The sequence below is a fragment of the Ictidomys tridecemlineatus genome, chromosome 10 (assembly GCF_052094955.1).
Source record: "Ictidomys tridecemlineatus isolate mIctTri1 chromosome 10, mIctTri1.hap1, whole genome shotgun sequence".
Classification (NCBI taxonomy): Eukaryota; Metazoa; Chordata; class Mammalia; order Rodentia; family Sciuridae; genus Ictidomys; species Ictidomys tridecemlineatus.
The window spans coordinates 116,025,474-116,042,726 of record NC_135486.1 but is presented as its reverse complement, the minus strand read 5'-3'; the positions used below and the strand labels follow the sequence as shown (position 1 = coordinate 116,042,726).

Below are 17,253 nucleotides of genomic sequence, written 5' to 3'. Positions count from 1 at the left end.
AAAGGTAAGACTGGCCTGTCCCCAAGCTCCTGCTTCCTAATTTGCACACATGACTCTTCTGCATGTGCCTGGTGCTTACCCTTCATATTGGGATGCAGCCAGGGAAGCGATGCCCATATGCCAGCTCCATGCTGTTCTAGTCACCAGAATCATGAACCAAATAAACACCCTTTGCTTATACTTTACCAATCATCAAGTAATATGTCACAGCAACACAAATGAACTGAGGCAATAGGTATGGGACATTCTACAGACACAAGACTCAGGGTCTCCAACCTGAAGAAGCTTGGGGGTCCTTGTCAGAAAACCAAAGAGCTCAACAAGAGAAAGAAACTGCGCAGAACCCAGATAACTTAAGAAGAAACTATAAAGTCCTGAATCCCCTGGCCAAGAGAGGAAGAACATCCTTTTATTTTTATGAGTTAAACATGGATTGGGCAAATACTGCAGGAAACAGATCATAAATATATGAGAAGGCCCAGGAGAAATCTAGCTCAAGGAATGTACTCAAGTGTTACAATAACTGTATTTTATTTAACTAAGGACAACTATCCTTTGCTCATCTGGAAAAAATATATAAAGTCTTACATTATATAATATACATAGTAAATAAATGGGCCATGACATTCTAAGAGAAAATGTGTGGGCGGATATCACACCAAAAGCAGAATAAACAGAGACAAGTCCAAGATCTGCAGTCAGAAAAAGTTACAACATAAAGAGAGACAATACCTCAAGGTCATGAAGGTAGAGTTAAAAACGAATAAAAGACAGTATACCTTCTCTAGAGAAGAAGGACAAAAATGAGAGTTAATGTGGAGAGAGAAAAAGATGCCAAACATACACGTAAAAACTAATGACATCAAGCTCATGAAGATTAAATCTCATGCACATGCACAGACAACGTGAATTCAAATTTACTATGATGAAAGAGCCGTAAAATATTGAGAAACAAAACAGAAAACAAATGGACATAATAAGGAAAAAAGTTAAAATGTTAAAAGGGAAAAGATCGGAAAATATAAAAAGAGTAAATGAACTATGAAAGTATATGAAGCAAAAACATGAAGAGAAAACTTTAAAAAAAAATTACAAAATAAAAATGAGAAATTACTTACCACTTGTGCTAGGAACAATGGAGGTGGTAGTTGAAGTGGTTGTAGATGTAACCCTAGAAGTGGTAGAAGGAGAAGAGGATGTGGGCGATGGCATGGAGGTGACGATGCTGGGGCTCGAATTTGCACTAGCAACGGTAGTGGTTCCCAGAACAGGGTACGAAGAGGTGGAGGAAGAGGTGCCCTGAGTCCAGACAGGAGAGGCCACAGTGGTGGTGCTGGCTGGGACACTGGTCGAGGCAGAGGTCCCCTGAGTCGTGGCAGTGGAGGTCACGGTGGTGGTAGCAGTGGTGGCCTCAGGAGTTAAGGAAGCAGAAGTGGTGGCAGAGACAGAGGTCATCCCTGTGGTGGTGGCGGGGACAGTGGCCGAGGAGGAGGTCCCCTGAGTCGTGCCAGGTGACATCACGGTGGTAGTGGCAGTGGCAGTGGTGGCCACAGGACTGCTGGCGGAGGCAGAGGTCAATCCTGAGGTACTGGATGGAACAGTGGCTATCGAAGAGGGCACCTGCGTCATGGTAGGTGAGGTCACAGTGGTGGTGGCAGTAGTGGCCACAGGAGTTGGCAAAGCAGAAGTGGTGGTTGAGGTAGAGGTCATCCCTGTGGTGCTGGCTGGGACAGTGGACAAAGAAGAGGTCCCCAGAGACGTTGCAGGTGAGGTCACGGTGGTGGTGGAAGTGGTAGCCTCAGCAGTTGGGGAAACAGAATTTGTGGGGGAGACAGAGGTCACCCGTGTGGTACTGGCTGAAAGAGTGGCTGTGGAAGAGGTCCCCTGAATCGTTACAGGTGAGGTCACAGTGGTGGTGGCGGTGGTGGCCTCAGTAATTGGGGAAGCAGAAGTGGTGGCAGAGGCAGAGGTCACAACAGCGGTGCTGACTGGGACAGTGCCCGAGGTGGAGGTCCCCTGAGTGGTTGCAGGTGGGGTCACAGTGGTGGTGGCAGTGGTGGCTACAGGAGTGAAGGTGGAGGTAGAAGTCACCCCTATGGTACTGGCTGGGACAGGGGCTGTGGAAGAGGTCCCCTGAATCGTTACAGGTGAGGTCACAGTGGTGGTGGCGGTGGTGGCCTCAGGAGTTGGGGAAGCAGAAGTGGTGGCAGAGGCAGAGGTCACAGCTGTGGTGCTGGCTAGGGGAATGGTTGAGGCAGAGGTCCCCTGAGTGGTGGCAGGTGAGATCACGGAGGTGGTGGCAGTGGTGGACACAGGAGATGTGGAAACAGAAGAGGTGGCGGAGGAAGAGGTCACAGCTGTTGTGCTTGATGCAACAGACGTCGAGGCAGAGGTCCCCTGAGTTGTGGCAGGTGACGTCACAGTGGTGCTGGCGGTGGTGGCCTCAGAAGTTGGGGAAGTAGAAGTGGTGGCGGAGGCAGAGGTCACAACAGCGGTGCTGACTGTGACAGTGCCCGAGGTGGAGGTCCCCTGAGTGGAGGCAGGTGAAGTCACAATGGTGGTAACAGTGGTGGCCTCAGGAGATGGGGAAGCAGAAGTGGTGGCGGAGGCAGAGGACATCCCTGTGGTGGTGGCTGGGACAGTGGCCAAGGACCCCTGCATCGTACTAGGTGACATCACAGTGGTGCTGAGAGTGGTGGCCTCAGAAGTTGGGGAAGTAGAAGTGGTGGCGGAGGCAGAGGTCACAACAGCGGTGCTGACTGTGACAGTGCCCAAGGTGGAGGTACCCTGAATGGTTGCAGGTGAGGTCATGGTGGTGGTGACAGTGGTGGCCTCAGGAGTTGGGGAAGAAGAAGTGGTGGAGGAGTCAGAGGTCATTCCTGTGGTGGTGGCTGGGACAATGGCTGAGGAGGAGGTCCCCAGAGTTGTGGCAGGTGAGGTCACGGTGGTGGTGGCAGTGGTGACCTCAGGAGTTGGGGAAGCAGAAGTTGTGGCAAAGGCAGAGGTCAACCCTGTGGATGTGGCTGGGACAGTGGACAAAGAAGAGGTCCCCTGAGTGGTGGCAGGTGAGGTCCCAGTGGTGGTGGCAGTGGTGGCCTCAATAGTTGGTGAAGCAGAAGTGGTGGCGGAGGCAGAGGTCACTCCTGTGGTTGTGGCTGGGACAGTTGCCGAGGAGGATGTCCCCTGAGTTGTTCCAGGTGGGGTCACAGTGGTGGTGGCAGTGGTGGCTACAGGAGTGCTGGCGGAGGTAGATGTCACCCCTGTGGTACTGGCTGGGACAGTGGCTGCGGAAGAGGTCCCCTGAATCGTTACAGGTGAGGTCACGGTGTTGGTGACGGTGGTGGCCTCAGGAGTTGGGGAAGCAGAAGTGGTGGCGGAGGCAGAGGTCTTCCCTGTGGTGGTGGCTGGGACAGTGGCCAAGGAAGAGGTCCCCTGAGTCGTGCCAGGTGATGTCACGGTAGTGGTGGCAGTGGTGGCCACAGGACTGCTGGCAGAGTTAGAAGTCACACCTGTGGTACTGGCTGCGGTGGTGGCTGCAGAAGAGGGCCCTTGCGTCGTGGCAGGTGAGGTCACAGTGGTGGCCTCAGGAGTTGGGGAAGCAGAAGTGGTGGCAGAGACAGAGGTCACAGCTGTAGTGCTGGCTGGGATAGACGTCGAGGCAGAGGTCCCCTGAGTGGTGGCAGGTGAGATCACGGAGGTGGTGACAGTGGTGGACACAGGAGATGTGGAAACAGAAGAGGTGGCGGAGGAAGAGGTCCCAGCTGTTGTGCTTGCCGGGACAGTGCCCGAGGTGGAGGTACCCTGAGTGGTGGCAGGTGAGGTCACGGTGGTGGTGATAGTGGTGGCCTCAAGAGTTGGGGAAGCAGAAGTGGTGGCGGAGGCAGAGGTCATCCCTGTGGTGGTGGCTGGGACAGTGGCCGAGGAGGAAGTCCCCAGAGTTGTGGCAGGTAAGGTCACGGTGGTGGTGGCAGTGGTAGCCACAGGACTGCTGGCAGAGGTAGAAGTCACCCCTGTGCTACTGGCTGGGATGGTGGCTGCGGAAGAGGGCCCTTGCGTCGTGGCAGGTGAGGTCACAGTGGTGGTGGGAGTGGTGGACTCAGGAGTTGGGGAAGAAGAAGTTGTGGCGGAGGCAGAAGTCAACCCTGTGGATGTGGCTGGGACAGTGGACAAAGAAGAGGTCCCCTGAGTGGTGGCAGGTGAGGTCACGGTGGTGGTGGCAGTGGTGACCTCAGGAGTTGGGGAAGCAGAAGTGGTGGCGGAGGCAGAGGTCATCCCTGTGGTGGTGGCTGGGACAGTGTCCAAGTTCCCCTGAGTCGTACTAGGTGACGTCATGGTGGTGGTGGGAGTGGTGGCCTCAGAAGTTGGGGAGGCAGCCGTGGTGGCAGAGGAAGAGGTCACAGCTGTTGTGCTTGCTGGGACAGTGCCCGGGATGGAGGTCCCCTGAGTGGTTGCAGGTGAGGTCATGGTGGTGGTGACGGTGGTGGCCTCAGGTGTTGGAGAAACAGAAGTGGTGGCGGAGGCAGAGGTCATCCCTGTGGTGGTGGCTGGGACAGTGGCCAAGGAGGAAGTCCCCAGAGTTGTGGCAGGTAAGGTCACGGTGGTGGTGGCAGTGGTAGCCACAGGACTGCTGGCAGAGGTAGAAGTCACCCCTGTGCTACTGGCTGGGATGGTGGCTGCGGAAGAGGGCCCCTGAGTGGTGGCATGTGACGTCACGGTGGTGGTGGCACTGGTGGCCTCAGGAGTAGGGGAAGCAGAAGTGGTGGCGGAGGCAGAGGTCACTCCTGTGGTTGTGGCTGGGACAGTTGCCGAGGAGGATGTCCCCTGAGTCGTTCCAGGTGGGGTCACAGTGGTGGTGGCAGTGGTGGCTACAGGAGTGCTAGCGGAGGTAGATGTCACCCCTGTGGTACTGGCTGGGACAGTGGCTGCGGAAGAGGTCCCCTGAATCATTACAGGTGAGGTCATGGTGGTGGTGGCAGTGGTGGCCTCAGGAGTTGGGGAAGCAGAAGTGGTGGCGGAGGCAGAGGTCTTCTCTGTGGTACTGGCTGAGACAGTGCCCAGGGAAGAGGTCCCCTGAGTTGTGCCAGGTGATGTCACAGTGGTGGTGGCAGTGGTGGCCACAGGACTGCTGGCAGAGTTAGAAGTCACACCTGTGGTACTGGCTGGGGCGGTGGCTGCAGAAGAGGGCCCTTGCGTCGTGGCAGGTGAGGTCACAGTGGTGGCCTCAGGAGTTGGGGAAGCAGAAGTGGTGGCAGAGGCAGAGGTCACAGCTGTGGTGCTGACTGTGACAGTGCCCCAGGTGGAGGGGCCCTGGGTGGTGGCAATTGAGGTCACGGTGGTGGTGGCAGTGGTGGCCTCAGGAGTTGGGGAAGCAGAAGTGGTGGCAGAGACAGAGGTCACAGCTGTAGTGCTGGCTGGGATAGACGTCGAGGCAGAGGTCCCCTGAGTGGTGGCAGATGAGGTCACGGAGGTGGTGACGGTGGTGGCCTCAGGTGTTGGAGAAGCAGAAGTGGTGGTGGAGGTAGAGGTCATCCCTGTGGTGGTGGCTGGGACAGTGGCCGAGGAGGAAGTCCCCAGAGTTGTGGCAGGTGAGGTCACAGTGGTGGTGGGAGTGGTGGACTCAGGAGTTGGGGAAAAAGAAGTTGTGGCGGAGGCAGAAGTCAACCCTGTGGATGTGGCTGGGACAGTGGACAAAGAAGAGGTCCCCTGAGTGGTGGCAGGTGAGGTCACGCTGGTGGTGGCAGTGGTGACCTCAGGAGTTGTGGAAGCAGAAGTTGTGGCGGAGGCAGAGGACATCCCTGTGGTGGTGGCTGGGACAGTTGCCGAGGAGGATGTCCCCTGAGTTGTTCCAGGTGGGGTCACAGTGGTGGTGGCAGTGGTAGCCACAGGACTGCTGGCAGAGGTAGAAGTCACCCCTGTGGTACTGGCCTGGACGGTGGCTGTGGAAGAGGGCCCTTGCGTCATGGCAGGTGAGGTCACAGTAGTGGTGGCAGTGGTGGCTACAGGAGTGCTGGCGGAGGTAGATGTCACCCCTGTGGTACTGGCTGGGACAGTGGCTGCGGAAGAGGTCCCCTGAATCGTTACAGGTGAGGTCACGGTGGTGGTGGCAGTGGTGGCCTCAGGAGTTGGGGAAGCAGAAGTGGTGGCAGAGACAGAGGTCACAGCTGTAGTGCTGGCTGGGATAGACGTCGAGGCAGAGGTCCCCTGAGTGGTGGCAGGTGAGGTCACGGAGGTGGTGACGGTGGTGGCCTCAAGAGTTGGAGAAGCAGAAGTGGTGGCGGAGGTAGAGGTCATCCCTGTGGTGGTGGCTGGGACAGTGGCCGAGGAGGAAGTCCCCAGAGTTGTGGCAGGTAAGGTCACGGTGGTGGTGGCAGTGGTAGCCACAGGACTGCTGGCAGAGGTAGAAGTCACCCCTGTGCTACTGGCTGGGATGGTGGCTGCGGAAGAGGGCCCTTGCGTCGTGGCAGGTGAGGTCACAGTGGTGGTGGGAGTGGTGGACTCAGGAGTTGGGGAAGCAGAAGTGGTGGCAGAGACAGAGGTCACAGCTGTTGTGCTGGCTGGGATAGACGTCGAGGCAGAGGTCCCCTGAGTTGTGGCAGGTGAGATCACAGAGGTGGTGACAGTGGTGGACACAGGAGATGTAGAAACAGAAGAGGTGGCGGAGGAAGAGGTCCCAGCTGTTGTGCTTGCCGGGACAGTGCCCGAGGTGGAGGTCCCCTGAGTGGTAGCAGGTGAGGTCACAGTGGTGGTGATAGTGGTGGCCTCAAGAGTTGGGGAAGCAGAAGTGGTGGCAGAGACAGAGGTCACAGCTGTAGTGCTGGCTGGGACAGTTGCCGAGGAGGATGTCCCCTGAGTCGTTGCAGGTGGGGTCACAGTGGTGGTGGCAGTGGTGGCTACAGGAGTGCTGGCGGAGGTAGATGTCACCCCTGTGGTACTGGCTGGGACAGTGGCTGCAGAAGAGGTCCCCTGAATCGTTACAGGTGAGGTCACGGTGTTGGTGACGGTGGTAGCCTCAGGAGTTGGGGAAGCAGAAGTGGTGGCGGAGGCAGAGGTCATCCCTGTGGTGGTGGCTGGGACAGTGTCCGAGGAGGAAGTCCCCAGAGTTGTGGCAGGTGAGGTCACAGTGGTGGTGGGAGTGGTGGACTCAGGAGTTGGGGAAGAAGAAGTGGTGGCAGAGACAGAGGTCATCCCTGTGGTGATGGCTGGGACAGTGGCCAAGGTCCCCTGAGTCGTACTAGGTGACGTCATGGTGGTGGTGGGAGTGGTGGCCTCAGAAGTTGGGGAGGCAGCCGTGGTGGCGGAGGAAGAGGTCACAGCTGTTGTGCTTGCCGGGACAGTGCCCGGGTTGGAGGTCCCCTGAGTGGTGGCAGGTGAGGTCACAGTGTTGGTGACGGCGGTGGCCTCAGGTGTTGGAGAAGCAGAAGTGGTGGCGGAGGCAGAGGTCATCCCTGTGGTGGTGGCTGGGACAGTGGCCGAGGAGGAAGTCCCCAGAGTTGTGGCAGGTAAGGTCACGGTGGTGGTGGCAGTGGTGGCCACAGGACTGCTGGCAGAGTTAGAAGTCACACCTGTGGTACTGGCTGCGGTGGTGGCTGCAGAAGAGGGCCCTTGCGTCGTGGCAGGTGAGGTCACAGTGGTGGCCTCAGGAGTTGAAGAAGCAGAAGTGGTGGCAGAGACAGAGGTCACAGCTGTAGTGCTGGCTGGGATAGACGTCGAGGCAGAGGTCCCCTGAGTGGTGGCAGGTGAGGTCACAGAGGTGGTGACAGTGGTGGACACAGGAGATGTGGAAACAGAAGAGGTGGCGGAGGAAGAGGTCCCAGCTGTTGTGCTTGCCGGGACAGTGCCCGAGGTGGAGGTCCCCTGAGTGGTAGCAGGTGAGGTCACAGTGGTGGTGATAGTGGTGGCCTCAAGAGTTGGGGAAGCAGAAGTGGTGGCGGAGGCAGAGGTCATCCCTGTGGTGGTGGCTGGGACAGTAGCCGAGGAGGAAGTCCCCAGAGTTGTGGCAGGTAAGGTCACGGTGGTGGTGGCAGTGGTAGCCACAGGACTGCTGGCAGAGGTAGAAGTCACCCCTGTGCTACTGGCTGGGATGGTGGCTGCAGAAGAGGGCCCTTGAGTCGTGGCAGGTGAGGTCACAGTGGTGGCCTCAGGAGTTGGGGAAGCAGAAGTGGTGGCGGAGGCAGAGGTCACAGCTGTGGTGCTGACTGGGATAGTGCCCCAGGTGGAGGGGCCCTGGGTGGTCACGGTGGTGGTGGCAGTGGTGGCCTCAGGAGTTGGGGAAGCAGAAGTGGTGGCAGAGACAGAGGTCACAGCTGTAGTGCTGGCTGGGATAGACGTCGAGGCAGAGGTCCCCTGAGTGGTGGCAGGTGAGGTCACGGAGGTGGTGACGGTGGTGGCCTCAGGTGTTGGAGAAGCAGAAGTGGTGGCGGAGGTAGAGGTCATCCCTGTGGTGGTGGCTGGGACAGTGGCCGAGGAGGAAGTCCCCAGAGTTGTGGCAGGTAAGGTCACGGTGGTGGTGGCAGTGGTAGCCACAGGACTGCTGGCAGAGGTAGAAGTCACCCCTGTGCTACTGGCTGGGATGGTGGCTGCGGAAGAGGGCCCTTGCGTCGTGGCAGGTGAGGTCACAGTGGTGGTGGGAGTGGTGGACTCAGGAGTTGGGGAAGAAGAAGTTGTGGCGGAGGCAGAATTCAACCCTGTGGATGTGGCTGGGACAGTGGACAAAGAAGAGGTCCCCTGAGTGGTGGCAGGTGAGGTCACGGTGTTGGGGGCACTGGTGGCCTCAGGAGTTGGGGAAGCAGAAGTGGTGGCAGAGGCAGAGGTCATCCCTGTGGTGGTGGCTGGGACAGTGGCCAAGGTCCCCTGAGTCGTACTAGGTGACGTCATGGTGGTGGTGGGAGTGGTGGCCTCAGAAGTTGGGGAGGCAGCCGTGGTGGCAGAGGAAGAGGTCACAGCTGTTGTGCTTGCTGGGACAGTGCCCAGGTTGGAGGTCCCCTGAGTGGTTGCAGGTGAGGTCATGGTGGTGGTGACGGTGGTGGCCTCAGGTGTTGGAGAAGCAGAAGTGGTGGCGGAGGCAGAGGTCATCCCTGTGGATGTGGCTGGGACAGTGGACAAAGAAGAGGTCCCCTGAGTGGTGGCAGGTGAGGTCACGCTGGTGGTGGCAGTGGTGACCTCAGGAGTTGTGGAAGCAGAAGTTGTGGCGGAGGCAGAGGACATCCCTGTGGTGGTGGCTGGGACAGTTGCCGAGGAGGATGTCCCCTGAGTTGTTCCAGGTGGGGTCACAGTGCTGGTGGCAGTGGTGGCTACAGGAGTGCTGGCAGAGGTAGAAGTCACCCCTGTGGTACTGGCCTGGACGGTGGCTGTGGAAGAGGGCCCTTGCGTCGTGGCAGGTGAGGTCCCAGTGGTGGTGGCAGTGGTGGCCTCAGGAGGTGGGGAAGCAGAAGTGGTGGCAGAGACAGAGGTCACAGCTGTAGTGCTGGCTGCGATAGACGTCGAGGCAGAGGTCCCTTGAGTGGTGGCAGGTGAGATCACGGAGGTGGTGACAGTGGTGGACACAGGAGATGTGGAAACAGAAGAGGTGGCGGAGGCAGAGGTCACAGCTGTTGTGCTTGCCGGGACAGTGCCCGAGGTGGAGGTCCCCTGAGTGGTAGCAGGTGAGATCACAGTGGTGGTGGGAGTGGTGGCCTCAGGAGTTGGGGAAGCAGAAGTGGTGGCGGAGACAGAGGTCTTCCCTGTGGTACTGGCTGAGACAATGGCCAGGGAAGAGGTCCCCTGAGTCGTGCTAGGTGATGTCACAGTGGTGGTGGCAGTGGTGGCCACAGGACTGCTGGCAGAGTTAGAAGTCACACCTGTGGTACTGGCTGCGGCAGTGGCTGCAGAAGAGGGCCCTTGCGTCCTGGCAGGTGAGGTCACAGTGGTGGTGGGAGTGGTGGCCTCAGAAGTTGGGGAGGCAGCCGTGGTGGCGGAGGAAGAGGTCACAGCTGTTGTGCTTGCTGGGACAGTGCCCGGGTTGGAGGTCCCATGAGTGGTGGCAGGTGAGGTCACGGTGGTGGTGACGGTGGTGGCCTCAGGTGTTGGAGAAGCAGAAGTGGTGGCGGAGGCAGAGGTCATCCCTGTGGATGTGGCTGGGACAGTGGACAAAGAAGAGGTCCCCTGAGTGGTGGCAGGTGAGGTCACGCTGGTGGTGGCAGTGGTGACCTCAGGAGTTGGGGAAGCAGAAGTTGTGGCGGAGGCAGAGGACATCCCTGTGGTGGTGGCTGGGACAGTTGCCGAGGAGGATGTCCCCTGAGTTGTTCCAGGTGGGGTCACAGTGGTGGTGGCAGTGGTGGCTACAGGAGTGCTGGCGGAGGTAGATGTCACCTCTGTGGTAGTGGCTGGGACAGTGGCTGCGGAAGAGGTCCCCTGAATCGTTATAGGTGAGGTCACGGTGGTCGTGGCAGTGGTGGCCTCAGGAGTTGGGGAAGCAGAAGTGGTGGCAGAGACAGAGGTCTTCCCTGTGGTGGTGGCTGGGACAGTGGCCGAGGAAGAGGTCCCCTGAGTCGAGCCAGGTGACGTCACAGTGGTGGTGGCAGTGGTGGCCACAGGACTGCTGGCAGAGTTAGAAGTCACCCCTGTGGTACTGGCTGGGGCAGTGGCTGCAGAAGAGGGCCCTTGCGTCGTGGCAGGTGAGGTCACAGTGGTGGCCTCAGGAGTTGGGGAAGCAGAAGTGGTGGCGGAGGCAGAGGTCACAGCTGTTGTGCTTGCCGGGACAGTGCCCGAGGTGGAGGTCCCCTGAGTGGTGGCAGGTGAGATCACAGAGGTGGTCACAGTGGTGGACACAGGAGATGTGGAAACAGAAGAGGTGGCGGAGGCAGAGGTCACAGCTGTTGTGCTTGCCGGGACAGTGCCCGAGGTGGAGGTACCCTGAGTGGTAGCAGGTGAGGTCACGGTGGTGGTGACGGTGGTGGCCTCAAGAGTTGGAGAAGCAGAAGTGGTGGCGGAGGTAGAGGTCATCCCTGTGGTGGTGGCTGGGACAGTGGCCGAGGAGGAAGTCCCCAGAGTTGTGGCAGGTAAGGTCACGGTGGTGGTGGCAGTGGTAGCCACAGGACTGCTGGCAGAGGTAGAAGTCACCCCTGTGCTACTGGCTGGGATGGTGGCTGCGGAAGAGGGCCCTTGCGTCGTGGCAGGTGAGGTCACAGTGGTGGTGGGAGTGGTGGCCTCAGGAGGTGGGGAAGAAGAAGTGGTGGCAGAGACAGAGGTCTTCCCTGTGGTTGTGGCTGGGACAGTGGCCGAGGAAGAGGTCCCCTGAGTTGAGCCAGGTGACGTCACAGTGGTGGTGGCAGTGGTGGCCACAGGACTGCTGGCAGAGTTAGAAGTCACCCCTGTGGTACTGGCTGGGACGGTGGCTGCAGAAGAGGGCCCTTGCGTCGTGGCAGGTGAGGTCACAGTGGTGTGGGGAGTGGTGGCCACAGGAGTTGTTGAAGCAGAAGTGGTGGCTGAGGTAGAGGTCACCCCTGTGGTGCTGGCTGGGACAGTGGACAAAGAAGAGGTCCCCAGAGACGTTGCAGGTGAGGTCACGGTGGTGGTGGAAGTGGTAGCCTCAGCAGTTGGGGAAACAGAATTTGTGGGGGAGACAGGGGTCACCCATGTGGTAATGGCTGAAAGAGTGGCTGTGGAAGAGGGCCCTTGCGTCGTGGCAGGTGAGGTCACAGTGGTGGTGGCGGTGGTGGCCTCAGGAATTGGGAAAGCAGAAGTGGTGGCAGAGGCAGAGGTCACAACAACAGTGCTGACTGGGGCAGTGCCCGAGGTGGAGGTCCCCTGAGTGGTTGCAGGTGAGGTCAAGGTGGTGGTGGCAGTGGTGGCTACAGGAGTGAAGGTGGAGGTAGAAGTCACCGTGGTACTGGCTGGGACAGGGGCTTCGGAAGAGGTCCCCTGAATCGTTACAGGTGAGGTCACGGTGGTGGTGGAAGTGGTGGCCTCAGGAGTCGGGGAAGCAGCAGTGGTGGCGGAGGCAGAGGTCAACCCTATGGTTATGGCTGGGACAGTGGAAGAGGTCGAGGTCCCCTGAGTTATGCCAGGTGAGGTCACGGTGGTGCTGGCAGTGATGGCCACAGGACTGGTGGCAGAGTCAGAGGTCACCCCTGTGGTACTGGCTCGGACAGTGGATGTGGAAGAGGGCCCTTGCATTGTGGCAGTTGAGGTCACAGTGGTAATGGCAGTTGTGGCCACAGGAGCTGGCGAAACAGAAGTAGTGTCAGAGACAGAGGTCACAGTGGTGGTGCTGGCTGGGACAGTGGACAAGGCAGAGTTTCCCTGAGTTGTGGATGGAGAAGTGATGGCCGATGCAGACGTCGCAGTTGTGGTGACGGCTTGGACTGTGGACGAGGGAGGTGGGGTCACAGTAGTGGTGGCAGTGGTGGCCAAAGGAGTTGGGGAAGCAGAAGTGGTGGCAGAGGCAGAGGTTGCACCTGTGGTTGTGTCTGGGACAGTAGCCGAGGAGGATGTCCCTAGAGTGGTGGCAGGTGAGGTCACAGTGGTGGTGACGACTTGGACTGTGGACGAGGCAGATGTCCCCTGAGTTGTGGCAGTTGGGGTCACAGTGGTGGTGGCAGTGGTGGCTACAGGAGCTGGGGAAGCAGTAGTGGTGGTGGAGGCAGAGGTCACAGCCATGGTACTGGGTGGGACAGTGGTCCTAGCAGAGGTCCCCTGAATTGTGACCGTTGAGGTCACAGTGCTAATGGCAGTCGTGGCCATAGGAGCTGGCGAAACAGAAGTAGTGTCGGAGACGGAGGTCACAGCGGTGGTGCTGGCTGGGACAGTGGTCGAGGCAGAGTTTCCCTGAGTCGTGGCAGGTGAGTTCATGGTGGTGGTGGAAGTAGTGGCCACAGGAGTTGGGGATGCAGAAGTGATGGCCGATACAGAGGTCACAGTTGTGGTGACGGCTTGGACTGTGGACGAGGCAGATGTCCCCTGAGTTGTGGCAGGTGGGGTCACAGTGGTGGTGGCAGTGGTGGCCACAGGAGTTGGGGAAGCAGAAGTGGTGGCAGAGGCAGAGGTTGTACCTGTGGTTGTGGCCAGGACAGTAGCCGAGGAGGATGTCCCCAGAGTGGTGGCAGATGAGGTCAAAGTGGTGGTGGCAGTGGTGGCCACAGGAGCTGGGGAAGCAGAAGTGGTGGCTGATGCAGAGGTCGCAGTTTTGGTGACGGCTTGGACTGTGGACGAGGCAGATGTCCCCTGAATTGTGGCAGGTGGGGTCACAGTGGTGGTGGCTGTGGTGACCACAGGAGTTGGGGAAGCAGAAGTGGTGGCAGAGGCAGAGGTCACAGTTGTGGTGACAGCTTGGACGGTGGCAGAGGCAGAGGTCATCCCTGTGGTTGTAGCTCGGCCAGTTGTCGAGGAAGAGGTCCCCAGAGTCGTGGTAGGTATGACGGTGGTGGCCACAGAAGCTGCGGAAGCAGAGTTGGTGGCAGAGGCAGAGGTTGCACCTGTGGTTGTGGCTGGGATACTAGCTGAGGAGGATGTCCCCAGAGTGGTGGCAGGTGGGGTCACAGTGGTGGTGGAAGTGGTGGCCACAGGAACTGGGGAAGCAGAAGTGGTAGCAGAGGCAGAGGTCACAGCTGTGGTGCTTGCTGGGACAGTGTTCTTGGGAGAGGTCCCCTGAGTCATGGAAGTTGAGGTCACGGTGGTGATGGCAGTGGTGGACACAGGAGCTGGGGATGCAGAAGTAGTGGCAGAGGCAGAGGTCACCCCTGTGGTTGTAGCTCGGCCAGTTGTCGAGGAAGAGGTCCCCAGAGTCATGGTAGGTATGACGGTGGTGGCCACAGAAGCTGCGGAAGCAGAAGTGATGGCCGATAGAGAGGTCGCAGTTGTGGTGACGGCTTGAACTGTGGACGAGGCAGATGTCCCCTGAGTTGTGGCAGGTGGGGTCACAGTGGTGGTGGCAGTGGTGGCCACAGGAGTTGGGGAAGCAAAAGTGGTGGCAGAGGCAGAGGTCTCAGTTGTGGTGCTAGCTTGGAGAGTGGTGGAGGCAGAGGTCCCCTGAGTTGTGGCAAGTGGGGTCACAGTGGTGGTGGCAGTGGTGGCCACAGGAGTTGGGGAAGCAAAAGTGGTGGCAGAGGCAGAGGTCTCAGTTGTGATGCTAGCTTGGAGAGTGGTGGAGGCAGAGGTCCCCTGAGTTGTGGCAAGTGGGGTCACAGTGGTGGTGACAGTGGTGGACACAGGAGATGTGGAAACAGAAGAGGTGGCGGAGGAAGAGGTCACAGCTGTTGTGCTTGCCGGGACAGTGCCCGAGGTGGAGGTACCCTGAGTGGTAGCAGGTGAGGTCACGGTGGTGGTGATAGTGGTGGCCTCAAGAGTTGGGGAAGCAGAAGTGGTGGCGGAGGCAGAGGTCACAGCGATGGTACTGGGTGGGACAGTGGTCCTAGCAGAGGTCCCCTGAATTGTGGCCGTTGAGGTCACAGTGCTAATGGCAGTCGTGGCCACAGGAGCTGGCGAAACAGAAGTAGTGTCGGAGACGGAGGTCACAGCAGTGGTGCTGGCTGGGACAGTGGTTGAGGCAGAGTTTCCCTGAGTCGTGGCAGGTGAGGTCACGGTGGTGGTGGAAGTAGTGGCCACAGGAGTTGGGGAAGCAGAAGTGGTGGCCGATGCAGAGGCTGCAGTTTTTGTGACGGCTTGGACTGTGGACGAGGCAGATGTCCCCTGAGTCGTGGCAGGTGAGGTCACAGTGCTGGTGGCAGTGGTGGCCACAGGAGCTGGGGAAGCAGAAGTGGTAGCGGAGGCAGAGGTAGAGGTCACCCCTGTGGTTGTAGCTCGGCCAGTTGTCGAGGAAGAGGTCCCCAGAGTCGTGGTAGGTATGACGGTGGTGGCCACAGAAGCTGGGGAAGCAGAAGTGGTGGCCGAGGCAGATGTCCCCTGAGTTGTGGCAGGTGGGGTCACAGTGGTGGTGGCAGTGGTGACCACAGGAGTTGGGGAAGCAGAAGTGGTGGCAGAGGCAGAGGTCGCAGTTGTGGTGACGGCTTGGACTGTGGACGAGGCAAATGTCCCCTGAGTCGTGGCAAGTGAGGTCACAGTGGTGGTGGCAGTGGTGGCCACAGGAGTTGGGGAAGCAGAAGTGGTAGCGGAGGCAGAGGTCACAGCTGTGGTGCTTGCTGGGACGGTGGTCTTGGGAGAGGTCCCCTGAGTCATGGAAGTTGAGGTCACGGTGGTGATGGCAGTGGTGGACACAGGAGTTGGGGATGCAGAAGTAGTGGCAGAGGCAGAGGTCACCCCTGTGGTTGTAGCTCGGCCAGTTGTCGAGGAAGAGGTCCCCAGAGTCGTGGTAGGTATGACGGTGGTGGCCACAGGAGCTGGGGAAGCAGAGTTGGTGGCAGAGGCAGAGGTTGCACCTGTGGTTGTGGCTGGGACAGTAGCCGAGGAGGATGTCCCCAGAATGGTGGCAGGTGAGGTCACAGTGGTGGTGGCAGTGGTGGCCACAGGAGCTGGGGAAGCAGAAGTGGTGGCCGATGCAGAGGTCGCAGTTGTGGTGACGGCTTGGACTGTGGACGAGGCAGATGTACCCTGAGTTGTGGCAGGTGGGGTCACAGTGGTGGTGGCAGTGGTGACCAAAGGAGTTGGGGAAGCAGAAGTGGTGGCAGAGGCAGAGGTCTCAGTTGTGGTGCTAGCTTGGAGAGTGGTCGAGGCAGAGGTCCCCTGAGTTGTGGCAGTTGGGGTCACAGTGGTGGTGGCAGTGGTGGCTACAGGAGCTGGGGAAGCAGTAGTGGTGGCGGAGGCAGAGGTCACATCGATGGTACTGGGTAGGACAGTGGTCCTAGCAGAGGTCCCCTGAATTGTGGCCGTTGAGGTCACAGTGCTAATGGCAGTCGTGGCCACAGGAGCTGGCGAAACAGAAGTAGTGTCGTAGACAGAGGTCACAGCGGTGGTGCTGGCTGGGACAGTGGTCGAGGCAGAGTTTCCCTGAGTCGTGGTAGGTGAGGTCACAGTGCTGGTGGCAGTGGTGGTCACAGGAGTTGGGGAAGCAGAAGTGGTAGCAGAGGCAGAGGTCACAGCTGTGGTGCTTGCTGGGACGGTGGTCTTGGGAGAGGTCCCCTGAGTCATGGAAGTTGAGGTCACGGTGGTGATGGCAGTGGTGGACACAGGAGCTGGGGATGCAGAAGTAGTGGCAGAGGCAGAGGTCACCCCTGTGGTTGTCGAGGAAGAGGTCCCCAGAGTCGTAGTAGGTATCACGGTAGTGGCCACAGAAGCTGGGGAAGCAGAGTTGGTGGCAGAGGCAGAGGTTGTACCTGTGGTTGTGGCTGGGACAGTAGCCGAGGAGGATGTCCCCAGAGTGGTGGCAGGTGAGGTCACAGTGGTGGTGGCAGTTGTGGCCACAAGAGCTGGGGAAGCAGAAGTGATGGCTGATGCAGAGGTTGAAGCTGTGGAGCTGGCTAGGACAGTTGTGGAGGCAATTGTCCCCTGTGTCGTGGTAGGTGGGGCCACATTTGTGGCAGAAGTGGTGGCCATAGGAGCTGGGGAAGCAGAAGTGTTGGCGGAGGGAAAGGTCAAAGCTGTGGTGCTGGCTGGGCCAGTGGTCGAGGCAGAGGTCCCCTCATTCTTGGCTGGTGATATCTCGTTGGTGGTGGCAGTGGTGGCCACTGGAGCTGGGGAAGCAGCATTGTTTGCGGAGGCAGAGGTCACAGCATTGGGGTTGTCTGGGACAGTGGTCAAGGAATAGGGCCCCTGAGTCGTGGCAGATGAGGTCACATTGGTGGTGGCATTGGTGACCTCAGTATTTGGGGAATCAGAACTGTTGGCGGAGTCAGATATCACAGCTGTTGTGTTGGCTGGGACAGTGGCCGCTGAAGACCTTTTTTCAGTACTTTCATGTGAGGTCCCCGTTTGGGGCAGATTTTGGGGCCCAGTATTTTTGAAATTTGGGCTGGTTGGAGAGGCTTCTTGTGTGGATGTATTTGTACTCTTCGTGGTTTTGAAAGTACCTGTCTCCCGTGTGGTCGAACTGGTCCCTTCTGTGGAGCCCTGAGCAGGTATGCTTGTTTCACTCCCAGTGCTGAGCAATGATGTGTCTTTAGTCATTGGGGATGTGTTTGTATGGACCTGTGTCCCTGTCATTGTTGGTTCACTGGCATTGGATGTAGCCGACCTTGTGCTGATGCTCCTTGGAACTCCATCATTTTCCCTCGTTTCTTTGTTCATCTTCTCAAATATCTGTGCACCTGCGGTCATTTGGGGGAGAGGTACCATTTTAAAGAACAGAAGCTTCACATATTGTTTAGGTTTTCAATCTCTCCTGGC

At 58.6% G+C, this 17,253-nt stretch overlaps 1 protein-coding gene across 2 annotated transcripts in view; it reads right to left on the bottom strand.

Annotated features, from left to right (window-relative positions):
- Window positions 1-16,809, bottom strand: part of LOC101964013 (uncharacterized) — a 28,483-nt gene extending 11,674 nt beyond the window's left edge. For both annotated transcript variants that reach the window (XM_078023827.1, XM_078023826.1), the window contains exon 1: window positions 1,119-16,809. In XM_078023827.1, the coding sequence (XP_077879953.1) occupies window positions 1,119-16,464 (15,346 nt within the window). In that variant the 5' untranslated portion in view covers window positions 16,465-16,809. The remainder of the gene's footprint in view (window positions 1-1,118) is intronic.
- Window positions 16,810-17,253: the final 444 nt, after the last annotated feature.